Below are 12,791 nucleotides of genomic sequence, written 5' to 3' on the forward strand. Positions count from 1 at the left end.
TAAATTACTACATCTCTTCCGTTCTGGTGGCATTTCATTTGCTTATAGCTTATGCTTGATTTATTTTTTGCCCAGAGCACTAAATCAAGGATTTTCTAAGGGTGAAATCTGTGGATTCCTAGCATTATCAAGCCCCATTCCCTGGATGTTAACATGCGGCTGACAACTCTACACTAGCTTGGTACACAGAACAGACCATTCTTCCCTTGTGGCTGCCTCCATGATGTATAAAAGCTGGGAGAACTGCAGCACCTGAACTCATGGTGTGAGGCACCAGAGCCAAGAGGCCAGATGTCAGGAAAAGGGGCTACATGCCAGACCATTCAGTGGGAAAGCCAAATAACCCTGGGCTGGTGTCTTGCATGCGGGTGCAGCCATCACCATCAGAAGCAGCTGTGGTCAAGGCCTCAAGCAGAAGAGGAAAGAAAGGAATCACAATTCTGATCTTTCACATCTGTCTGGTACATGACAGGGGCAAAGGTGTATGAAGATGACTAACCACAGAAAGGAGCCACAGGCAGTTCTGCAATACTTTACCGCACACTGGCCGTGTGAGGGGTCCTGGACAGGGTATGAACAGAGGGGTAGAGCCCAGTCTCCAGGCAGCCCAGTCTAATGAGGGAGGCACACAGGCACCTGTCATCATGCAGCCATGCAGCCATCCATGCAGCTATCCATGCAGCCATGTGTTCAGTGCTGACTGAGCAACTAACAAACATATGCCAGCACTGCCCTGGTGCTCAGGAGGCCAAGAGGGCCAGAACAGAGAAGGATTCTGAAAGAATGAGATACTTATTTGAAAATCCCTGTAAATTCACCATTTCTGTACAGTCCTTACAACCCTGTGAGGTACTTATACTGATGTCCTCATGTTACAGGTGAAACTGAGGCTCAGAGTGGTTAAGTGGTCTGCCCTAAATCACAAAGAAAGTAAATGGTAATCTGGGATTTGAACCAAGCATGGCCTGGCTCTGAGCCTGCACTCTTAATAAATGAATAACTATTACACTTAATTATAGTATAATGAAATAATGGGTGTCAGAGGTGGAAAATTCACAGGAAGCGGAGAAAGAGATAATTAATTCTGTATAGGAAGGAGGTGGTTCTTAAGTTTTCCTACTGGACAAACAAGGAAAGGGGATTTCAGATATGGATAACAAACATATACAAGGGTAGAGGGAAAGCCAGGATCTACCTGTTGGAGAGAGACAGGAGTTAAAGCCGGGAGGAAACCTGAGCATAGAAGGCTTTGCATGCCTGGCTGCGAAGCATCTTTGAAAGCCTTTGCACTGTCTCCTGCAGTGGTTTAGTCATCTTCCACTCTGCAGCTGAAGCCTTTCCTCCTTGTCCTTCAAACTCCAGTGGTGTGTGGGCGGAGGTGCATGGCTCCTTCTGTAATGAGCTCCCTTTGCCAGCCAAATCTAAGGCCTTATATTTGCACCCACAGACTGTAACATGCTCTAAGCTTCAGCTGACAGACGGAGGACAGAGGACCCAGGAGTGATGAGAGCTGGCCCCTTGAGGCCGACCTCCAGCTCTCACAGATCTCTATCACAAAGTCAAGGAACTGGCTCATTCTACTCACAGTTTAGAGTCCAACTTCAGGAGGAAGCCCAATCGATCATATTCTGAAACAGAAAAGTAAAGCAGAAAATGTCACCGATGTCAAGTCATTGCAGACAGTAGCAGATTTGCATTCCCCAACCCAGTTCCAGACCACCGGGGCAGACAAATGCTTCTAGATCCAAACACAAAAACTGCAAGTAAATTTAAGTCACAAAACTCTTGCTGAACGCCTGTCTTATGAAGGACCAGGTTCAGTGCTAGGCGTTTCCCAGGCCTTATGGGCCAACAATTGTTATGCTGACATATAACTGCCTTCCTGTTTAAATGTGGTAGTTTAAACTGCAATTTAGTAAACCGAAAAAATGGGACCCTTGAAGAATTTAGAGAGTCAGTAAGCAACCTCTGCTTCCTCTAAGCTCTTAGATTTATACTGCATATACAATAGAATATTAAACAGCCATAAAATGGAACAAAATAGTGCCATATGCAGAGAGGTAGATGGACCTAGAGATGGTCATACAGAGTGAAGTAAGTCAGAAAGAGAAAACTATCATATATTAACACATAGATGTGCAATCTAGAAAAATGGTATGGCTGACCTTGTTTGCAAAGCAGAAATAGAGACACAGACGTAGAGAACAAAAGTATGGATACCAAAGGGGGAGGTGGTGGGGTGGTGGGATGGATTGGGAGATTGGGATTGACATATATATACTACTACGTATAAATAGATAACTAATGGTAACCTACTACATAGCACAGGGAACTCTACCCAGTGCTTAGGGAAGGAAATCCAAAAAAGAGGGGATATATGTATACATATCAGAGAAGGCAACGGCAGCCCACTCCAGTACTCTTGCCTGGAAAATCCCATGGACGGAGGAGCCTGGTGGGCTGCCGTCTATGGGATCACACTGATTTGGACACGACTGACGCGACTTAGCAGCAGCAGCAGCAGCATGTATACATATGGTTGAAATTCACTTTGCTGTAGAGCAAAAACTGACATAGTTTTTAAAGCAACTATACCCCAATTTTTAAAAAAAGATTTATACTGAATCAGTCATGTTAACTATGGAGTGAAAATATGGCTGCCAAGGGATCCTCAAATTCACAGCAATGATTCACTCTATGACAATCACAAAGCAGTAAAAGATCTGATTTCATAAAGGATAGGAAATTTAAAATGAAATCTAAAAACAAATTGGCAATATGTTTGTAACAAATGGTAAATCATGAATATTGTACTTAATTTCTCTATATCTTGCCTCATTCTAAAACAAAGTTGAAGCAGTTTTACAAAGTACAAGATTTTAAAAAGGAAAAAATCTTTTTAAAATCTTGTAGGCCAAAGGAGAAATAAGCATAGGAAAAAACAATAAAAAAGCAGCCAGAATAGAAATACTAAAAAGTGCATGTCCTAAGGTTTTATGTGCTTGCTGGGAGAGGATTATAGATATATCCCCAAGATTTCTCACAGAAAAAACTAAACACAAAGCACTGTTATAATGGTTTATAGTGTCCATAAAATAAACCAGGAGAATCCCAGATCTTCATAATACTAAGATTTTAGGGAGGTTTCCTCTGGGTCCTCAAAGATATGTGTATAAAAAGATGATAGGGTGTGTCATATAATTGCATGTTTCATATAGCTTTGTCAATGAGTGCTAAGTATGTGTGTGTGTCTGTGTAGAGTGGCTACATTAAAATAAGGTGGTCTAGGAATGCATTGGGTTGGCCAAAAAGTTCATTTGGGATTTCCCATAACATCTTACGGAAAATCCGAATGACCTTTTTGGCCAACTCAATAGCTCGAAGTTGGCCTAGCTTAATCTCAGGATAAAACAGAATACCAAGCCTAAACAACTGTTTGGAAAAGGCCAAGCAGCAAACAGCTTTCAAAGAACTCCATCTTTAATAAGCAGTTCAGTTCAGTCGCTCAATCGTGTCCAACTCTTTGTGACCCCATGGACTGCAGCATGCCAGGCTTCCCTGTCCATCACCAACTCCTGAAGCTTGCTCAAACTCATGCCCATCAAGTTGGTGATGCCATCCAACCATCTCATCCTTTGTCATCCCCTTCTCCTCCTGCCTTCAATCTTGCCCAGCATTAGAGTCTTTTCCAATGAGTCAGCTCTTCGCATCAGGTGGCCAAAGTACTGGAGCTTCAGCTTCAGCATCAGTCCTTCCAATGAATATTCAAGATTGATTTCCCTTAGGATTGATTGGTTTGATCTCCTTGCAATCCAAGGGACTCCCAAGAGTCTTCTCTAACACCACAGTTCAAAAGTATCAATTCTTCGGCGCTCAGCTTTCTTTATGGTCCAACTCTCACATCCATACATGAGCAAGGAATGGCCAAAAGAGGGAAATTACATACACTGATAACCTCACAAGAGCCACTCTGCAAGGCCAATTAAGGCCACACTGTGCACTTTCATAAGCAGCTGAGCTGCAGGGAGACTCATTCATCTTCTTAAAACTGAAGATGTACCAACTAGGACACAAAACTCAACAGGAGACTTGCCTCCCAAGAGAGTTTTGCTGTTGTTGTTCAGTGGCTAAGTCATGTCCAACTCTTTCTGACCCCATGGACTGCAAAACACTAGGCTTCCCTGTCCTTATTCTCTTGCGGAGTTTGCTCAAATTCGTGTCCATTGAATTGGTGATGCTGTCTAACTATCTCATCCTCTGTCGCCCCCTTCTGCTTTGCCTTCAGTCTTTCCCAGCATTAGGGTCTTTTCCAATGAGTCAGTTCTTCGCATCAGGTGGCCAAAGTATTGGAGCTGCAGCTTCAGCAACAGTCCTTCCAATGAATATTTAGGGTTGATTTTCTTTAGGATTGACTGGTTTGATCTTGCAATCCAAGCAACTCTCAAGAGTCTTCTCCAGCACCACAATTCAAAAGTATCAGTTCTTCTGTGTTCAGCCTTCTTTATGGTCAAACGCTCACATTTGTACACGACTACTGGAAAAACCACAGCATTGACTCTATGGACCTTTGTTAGCAAAGTAATGTCTCTGCTTTTTAATTCGCTGTCTAGGTTTGTCATAGCTTTCCTTTCAAGGAGCAAGCATTGTTTAATTCCACACTACAGTCATCTTCTGCAGTGATTTTGGAGTTCAAGAAAATAAAATCTGTCACTGCTTCCACTTTTTCCCTTCCTATTTGCCATGAAGTGATGGGACCGGATACCATAATCTTAGCTTTATGCATAAGTTTCAAGCCAGCCTTTTCACTCTCCTCTTTCACCTTCATCAAGAGGCTCTTTAGTTCCTCTTTGCTTTCTGCCATTTAGAGTGGTATCATCTGCATATCTGAGGTTGCTGATATTTCTCCCTGCAATCTTTTTTTTTTTAATTCTAAAAGCACCCAGTGTGATCATGGTACTCTGTACTGTGCTTAGGCTCGAGTTCATATTCCTTAACTTGGCAGGTAAGGCTTTTTCACAAGTTGGTCTTTTGTTTTGTTTTAATTTTTAAAATTAATTTATTTTTTAATTGGAGGATAATTGCTTTACAGAATTTTGTTGTTTTCTGTCAAACATCAAGATGAATCAGTCATAGGTATACATATGTCCCATCCCTCCCTGCAATCTTGATTCCAGCTTGTGATTCATCCAGCCTAGCATTTCACATATAAGTTAAATAAGGGTGACAATATACAGCCTTGTTGTATTCCTTTCCCAGTTTTGAACCAGTCAGTTATTCCATTTCCAGTTCTGTTGCTTCTTGACCTGCACACAGGTCTCTCAAGAGACAAGTAAGGTGGTCTGGTAATCCCTACTCTTTAAGAATTTTCCACAGTTTGCTGTGATCCACACAGTCAAAGACTTTCATGTAGTCAATGAAGCAGAAATAGATGTTTTTCTGGAATCCCCTTGCTTTATGATCCAGTGACTGTTGGCAATTTGATCTCTAGTTCCTCTGCCTTTTCATTTTTTAAAAACTAATTTATTTATTTTAATTGGAGGCTAATTACTTTACAATATTGTGCTGGTTTTTGCCATACATTGACATGATGATATCAGCCATGGGTGTACATGTGTTCCCCATCCTAAACCCCACTCCCACCTCCCTCCCCATCCCATTCCTCAGGGTCATCCCAGTGCACCAGCCCTGAGCACCCTGTCTCATGCATCGAACCTGGACTGGCGATCTGTTTCACATATGATAATATACATGTTTCAATGCTATTCTCTCAAATCATCCCACCATACCTCTGCCTTTTCTAAACTCAGCTTATACATCTGAAGTTCTTGGTTCACATACAGCTGAAGCCTAGCTTGAAGGAGTTTGAGCATAACGTTAACTAGCATGGGGGCTTCCCTGGTGGCTCAGTTGGTAAAGAATCTGCCTGCAAATGCAGGAGACCTTGGTTTGACTCCTGGCTCAGAAAGATCTGCTGGAGAAGGGATAGGCTACCCACTCCAGTATTTTGGCCTGGAGAATTCCTGGGTCTTTTCCTGGGTTGGAGAGTCAGACACGACTGAGTGACTTTCACTTTTTCACTTTAAATAGCATGTGAAGTGAGTGCATTGTATGGTAATTTGAACGTTCTTTGTGATTGCCTTTCTTTGGGATTGGAATGAAAACAGACCTTTTCCAGGTCTGTAGCCACTGCTGAGTTTTCCAAATTTGTTGACATATTGAGTGCAGCACTTTAACAGCATCATTTTTAAGGATTTTAAATAGCTCAGCTAGAATTCTATCACCTCCACTAGTTTTGTTTGTCATAATGCTTCCTAAGGCCCACTTGACTTCACATTCCAGGATGTCTGGCTCTAGGTGAGTGACCACACCTTCGTGGTTATCTGGGTCATTAAGACCTTTTTGTATAGTTCTTCTGTGTATTCTTCTGTGTATTCTTGCCATTTCTTCTTAATCTCTTCCGCTTCTGTTAGGTCCTTAATGTTTCTGTTTTTCATCGTGCCCATCCTTGCATGAACTGTTCCATTGGTATCTCCAATTTTCTTGAAGAGATCTCTAGTCTTTCCTATTCTATTGTTTTCCTCTATTTCTTTGCATTGTTCATTGAAGAAGGCCTTCTTATCTCTCCTTGCTATTCTCTGGAACTCTGCATTCAGTTGGGTATATCTTTCCCCTTTTCCGTTGCTTTTCACTTTTCTTTTTTCTTCAGCTATTTGTAAGGCCTCCTCTAACAACCACTTTGCCTTCTTGCTGTTTTCTTTTTCTTTTTTCATACTTCTTTTTCTTTGGGATGATTTTGTTCACTGCCTCCTGTACAATGTTATGAATCTCTGTCCATAGTTCTTCAGGCACTCTGTCTACCAGATCTAATTCCTTGATTCTATTCATCACCTCAACTGTATAATCATAAGGGATTTGATTTAGGTCTTACCTGAATGGCCTAGTGGTCATTTTCTCTAATTTCTTCAATTTAAGCCTGAATTTTGCAATAAGGAGTTGATGATCTGAGGTCTTGTTTTGTTGACTGTATAGAGCTTCTCCATCTATGGCTGCAAAGAATATAATCGATTTGATTTCAGTATTGACCATTTGGTGATAGCCACATGTAAAGTCGTCTCTTATGTTGTTGGAAGAGGGTATTTGCTATGACCAGTGCATTCTCTTGATAATACTCTGTTAGATTTGCCCTACTTCATTCTGTACTTCAAGGCCAAACTTGCCTGTTACTCCAGGTATATCTTGACTTCCTTCTTTTGTATTCCAATCCCCTATGATGAAAGGACATCTTTTTTTTTGGTCTTGTAGAAGGTCTTGTAGGTCTTCATAGAACCGGTCAACTTCAGCTTCTTCAGCATCAGTGTTTGGGGCATAAACTTGGACTACTCTTCACTTTCTGCCATTAGATGTTGATGTTGAATGGTTTGCCTTGGAAATGAACCGAGATCATTCTGTCATTTTTGAGATTGCCCCCAAGTACTGCATTTCAGACTGGTTGACTGTAAGAGCTGCTCCATTTCTTCTAAAGGATTCTTACCTACAGTAGTAGATATAATGATCATCTGAATTAAATTCACCCATTTCCGTCCATTTTTGTTCACCTATTCCTAAGATTTCTATCTTCACTCTTGCCATCTCCTGCTTGATCATGTCCAATTTACCTTGATTCATGGCCCTAATTCCAGGTTCTTATGCAATATTGTTCTCTACAGCAACAGACTTTACTTTCACCACCAGACATATCCACAACTGAGCATCGTTTCTGCTCTGAGCCAGCTGCTTCATTCTTTCTGGATCTATTAGTAATTGCCCTCTGTTCTTCCCCAGTAGAACATTGGACATCTCACGACCTGAGGGGCTCATCTTCCAGTGTCGTATATTTTGCCTTTTCATACTGTTCATGAGATTCTCACAACAAGAATACGGGAGTTGTTTGTCATTTCCTCCTCCAGTGGACCATGTTTTGTCAGAACTTTTCACTATGACCCATCTGTCTTGGGTGGCCTTGCACAGCACAGCTCATAGCTTCATTGAGTTATGCAAGCCCCTTCACCACAACAAAGCTATGATCCATGAATGGAATCCCAAGAGAAGACACTTGGGCAAGTGACAGCCTTTTCTCAAGATAATTCTGGTTTTGCTCTAATTCAGATAAATGGAAAAGAGACTTGGCTTAATATATCAGGTACTTATAAAAATCAATAAGGTTTCAATTTTAAAAATAAACTGAAAACAAAATTTCCCAAAAGAGTTAGTTTCAAAGTTGAATACTGTTTCAACAATCTGGTTTTACCCTTCCATCAAAAAGAAAACCTCATTAATTTGCCAACACCTGTTGCTTTTTCTCCATGTAGCCATAACCTTGGGGAAACTATCCTGTTACTTCTTATCAGATATGCGCTAAGACACTTTTGGACATATAGTGAGTGAACCCATGTTTTGGCTGATTCTTCCTCCAGAGAGGCCAGAGGATGTTTTCCCCTTGTTGCAAACTGAAAAGTCAGGGCCAAGTAGGAACAAAACATAAACCAGGGAAGAGGATGAGTGTAATGCCCTTCTGCAGCAAGTCGATGACTTAGTTGTTGAAAGCTGAAATGTCTTCTTCACCACATATTTTTGTATAGTAACCATGATTATATTTATGGGTTATTTTCCAATGGCATCTTAAGTTCTGTTTTATACACTCATACAGACTAATTGCAAATTAAACATGTAAGAACACTTTGTGCTTCTAAATAAATTATATCCCTCCCTTCCACGATTCCTTTGGATTATCTGTTGTTTTCTCTCTTTGTTAAGAAACCTAAGCACCAGAAATATTTCACATTTAGTCTTTAGTTTAAGAAAAAGTAACTGCATGAGTCCAATGATGATAAATGGCAACTGACATTTGGGTTCAGGTCACAGAGCCAAGAGGGAATGGAGTCCCTCTGGTGATTAAATGCCCTGTTGAAGGGGGCAGCCTCCCCCATCTCCAGCTATCTATGCCAGGCAGTAAGGCAGACCTGGCGTTGCCACATCTTCCAGGGTTTTTTAAGTCAAGAATTTGGATCTTTCATGGTAAAATTCCTCAATTTGTAAACACTGGCAATAGATTCAAGAAAAAATTAAAGATTATGGGGATCAACTGAAATATGTCCATGGCCCAGATGCAGGCAGCAGTGTAAACCGTCTTACACTGGCAGATGCATTGACTACAAAGGACATGGCCTGTATTCCCAGAATTTGTTGCAGAAAAGGATGTATGAATATGCTGGTGTGGGGTGGCTTTAGGTCCTTTCCTAAAGATCTGTCCAGCAGGCTGTTGGGTCCTCAACAGACAGAAATAAGAGCAGATTCTGAGAGTCCCAGGAGCTACACCAGGAGTGAGTGACAAGGCTCTGGTGAATGCATAGCCCACATCAGGGGACCTGCAGGGGAGAGGTCCCCAGCTGGAGGGGTCTGCAAAACATCTACAAGAGACCCCACGAGAGTCAGCTTTACACACTGGCCAGTCCAGGGAGTGCCCGCACTATCTTATGTCTTCTCTGCTCATCCTCTCTCTCCCTTCCCTGCCAGTTCCACAGAGGTTCAAAATCACAGCTGGCAACTGAGGTACAAGTGGAAAGAGGAGGACAAACAGGGTACAGACCCTTCCTGGGTCAGCACCGCTGCTTCTAAACCCTGTGCTGGGAGGGGAAGTCACTGCAGCTCTGAATGAGCTGAAAGCTATGCTATTACATAAGGCGGGACACTAACTTTGGAATTGGTGACTCAATACGACCATGGGATTTCTATTACCTCAGAGGTACTAAAAAATTCTCTGGACCTCCCACGCTGAAAACATCTTAAGGGGACACAGAGAGACCAATGAAAGTGGCTGTGATTAACCCCTGATGTTTCCTGCATGTTCAACATACTGGTTGCACTAACTTAGGTAAATGCAGCTATTTGGAGGGTCTCATAACCAAAGTGTGGGAAGGGCCCGGGTGCAGGGTTTCAAGATGACCAAAAGTGCCTGGAATGCCAGCACACCTCCCTCGGTCAGCTTCACTCTCCCTGCTAGCTTAGTCAGGATACAAATTCTCAACTCTGTTTCTTCTTAGGAAGACTCTTGGGTTCCGTTTGGGTTCTCCTTTCCTGCACTGTAGTCTGGAAATCCTCTCTAGGCCATTAGCTTGGGCAGTTATAGGGTTAATCTCATTTATTTCCTTCTTTCAAAGACCAGGGTCCTGTGTCATCTATAGTTCAATGTCTGAAAGAACTCTTCTTTCCCATATAGTTTGTCTATTTTTCAGTTGTTTCTCCTCCTTTTTTCACTTTTTTCTTATCTGGTCTAGACTTCACCATGCTTAATTGTTCAGTTTAGCCTGCCCCAGTGATCTTTCCATTGCACCCATACCAAATCTCTCAATCCTGTCCAACCCTTTCTCCCGAGCTCCAGATTTGGGCATCCAGCTGACATCTCCACTTTGATACCTATAGTGACCTGAAACTCAGGCTGCCTCACAGAGTTCATTTTCACCACCGGCACACATGCATAGCCTCCTCCTGTATGCCTTGCCTTAATAAGCGGTACCACTTTTCAGCCAGAATATCTCACTGTATACAAACGTGTTCCTGAAGTAGCATGTGAATTCAGCTTGTACAATGGAAATGCTATTTTGAGTGTACCAACTCTTCAGGAAAAATTCACCTCTGGGGAAGCTGGCAGTAAAGCCCAGTTCTCACTGGCAGTCAACTGATGCCAAATCTTTAATAAGAATGGAAGACCCTGGGATTCTCAAGTCACCAGACACAACACATACTGATGTACATACACAGCTGAAGGTCCTCTCCTTGCAGGTGTCAGAGCAGCAATACCACAGCTGCACAGTGAAGGAGAGATGTTTAGTCTGGTGGTTTAGGCTGCCTGCCTCAGCCAGGCTGGAAAACCCAGCATTATAAAAACCCATAACCAAGGAATGCATGTGTGTCCCTTGTCTGGCTCCAGGTGTGTAGTGACATGAACGATGCAAGGCTCTGTTCTTCTCTTCCTGTACCTGTACCAAGTCAGACTTGTGAATGCATAAAGTGCCTGTTCAAATGCTTCAAGTCTTGAAATTAACCATTAACTCTTCCATTGCCATTTCAAAGCAATAAGTTGGGGTTCTGAACTCATATAAACTCCTAGAAGGTTCAAAAACTGGACATAGACAAAAGGAGGCCACGCACTAAAGTGTGTATGTACCTAATAATGTCTCTATCAGGCAAAATTAAAAGAATTACAAGGAGAATGACACAATGGGTCTCCTGTCATAATGTGAAACTCATAGTCCACTGAAAAACCAAGCTCACACAGTCAGTGAGAAAGCAGATGATCTGAACAGAACAATGAATAAATAAATTTGAACTAGCTGATAAACAGAGTACCTTACACCTGATAAGTGGAGGACACAATTCTCTTCAAGTATATTTGGAAACTATGAAAACTGACCATCTGAGAAGCATAAATGCCAAGATAAAAATTGATAAACATTGAAACAAGCTCAAGTTTTTAACTTAAAAACTCAAAAATATTTTTGTTTTACAGCAATTTGAAATTTTAATACATTTCATAACACTTTGTATTTCATTTTGTTTATCATAATTGTATAATGTAAAGGAAATTAAACATGTTTTCATAATTCCCTGTCTAAATAACCCTGAGTCCCCTCCTGCTTATCTCAGCAGAGGGTCCAAATATTATCACCTTCTACTTATGCTCTCATGTATAAGTGGCTGGGGTAGTGACTACACAGTAATATCTTCTTCTAGGATGAAGGGGGAGCTCCCTGAAAGAAAGTGTCCTATTCCAGCCCCACTCTCAAGCCACTGAGCCCCAAAATGGACTTTCAGGGAATACAGGTGCGCATTGTGAGCCAATTGTGCGACTGGCCCTTTCAGTTCCTAGTGACCCACTTCCTCTGATCATTGTAAAGAGCCACCACAAATTCCTATGGGCGGTCACTGTGCTTTGAAAACAAAAAAGATGCTTAGGCTGGTGACAACAATGAATATTTCCCAGGAAGGCCAGCTTGAGGAATATTACTGAAGTAGATGAAGTTTAGTATAAGGGATAAAAACATGGCCTTGATTCTATCAGAAACCTGCAGCACTTCATATTAGAATGCGTGAAAGTCAGAAAAGCAGGATAGGCCATCGAGCAAGAAAAGTCCAAGTACATAAGAGAAGAACTCTGCTGCCAGATCTCTTTTCAAGGGGGTCTTTGGCTCCAGTCTCTGAGCTATGATGAATTGCTAAGTGCAAAGGGCAGAGGGGTAAATGGAATGAGGACCTATCCTAACCAAAATAGATGCCTCTTTTCTAAAGAAAAGGCACTGTACAGCCTCCAATAAAAGTCACAGGCTGTATTAAACATAAGTAATGTATGTCCTGGCTTGGGTGGAGGAGGAAGTTGGCAACAGTTGCAAATGGATTGTGGGACATGCCAGACAAAGGGAAGAACTGAGGGAATGACTATTTATTGAGCATCTACTGTGAATTCACACTGCTTTTAGAACTTTCACCTACACTCTCGGTTTAACTCTTACAACTCCTACAAGGTGGGTCTTTTCTCCACTTTACAGAGGAGAGGACAGAGTCTTGGAAACAAGAAATAACATGTTCAAGATCCCCAACCGGTACATGCACCAGCTGGGGTGTTGTTAAACCAACCCAGGTTTGACTTTGCAGCTTCTTGTCTTTACATTATGCTACACTGACTCTCTGAGAAAATAAGAAAAGCAGACCCTCATATTAGGAGAGCTGCCATGAGAGCAATTATCTACGCCTACCTC

General features: G+C 41.9%; 1 protein-coding gene across 6 annotated transcripts in view; it reads right to left on the bottom strand.

Annotated features, from left to right (window-relative positions):
* ST3GAL3 (ST3 beta-galactoside alpha-2,3-sialyltransferase 3) overlaps positions 1-12,791 on the bottom strand; it is a 211,921-nt gene that overhangs the window by 98,026 nt on the left and 101,104 nt on the right. For all 6 annotated transcript variants that reach the window (XM_081492592.1, XM_081492593.1, XM_081492590.1 and 3 more), the window contains one exon: positions 1,586-1,628. In XM_081492592.1, the coding sequence (XP_081348718.1) occupies positions 1,586-1,628 (43 nt within the window). The remainder of the gene's footprint in view (positions 1-1,585; positions 1,629-12,791) is intronic.

This window comes from Giraffa tippelskirchi, chromosome 5 (assembly GCF_054371585.1).
Source record: "Giraffa tippelskirchi isolate mGirTip1 chromosome 5, T2T-mGirTip1v1.2.pri, whole genome shotgun sequence".
NCBI lineage: Eukaryota > Metazoa > Chordata > Mammalia > Artiodactyla > Giraffidae > Giraffa > Giraffa tippelskirchi.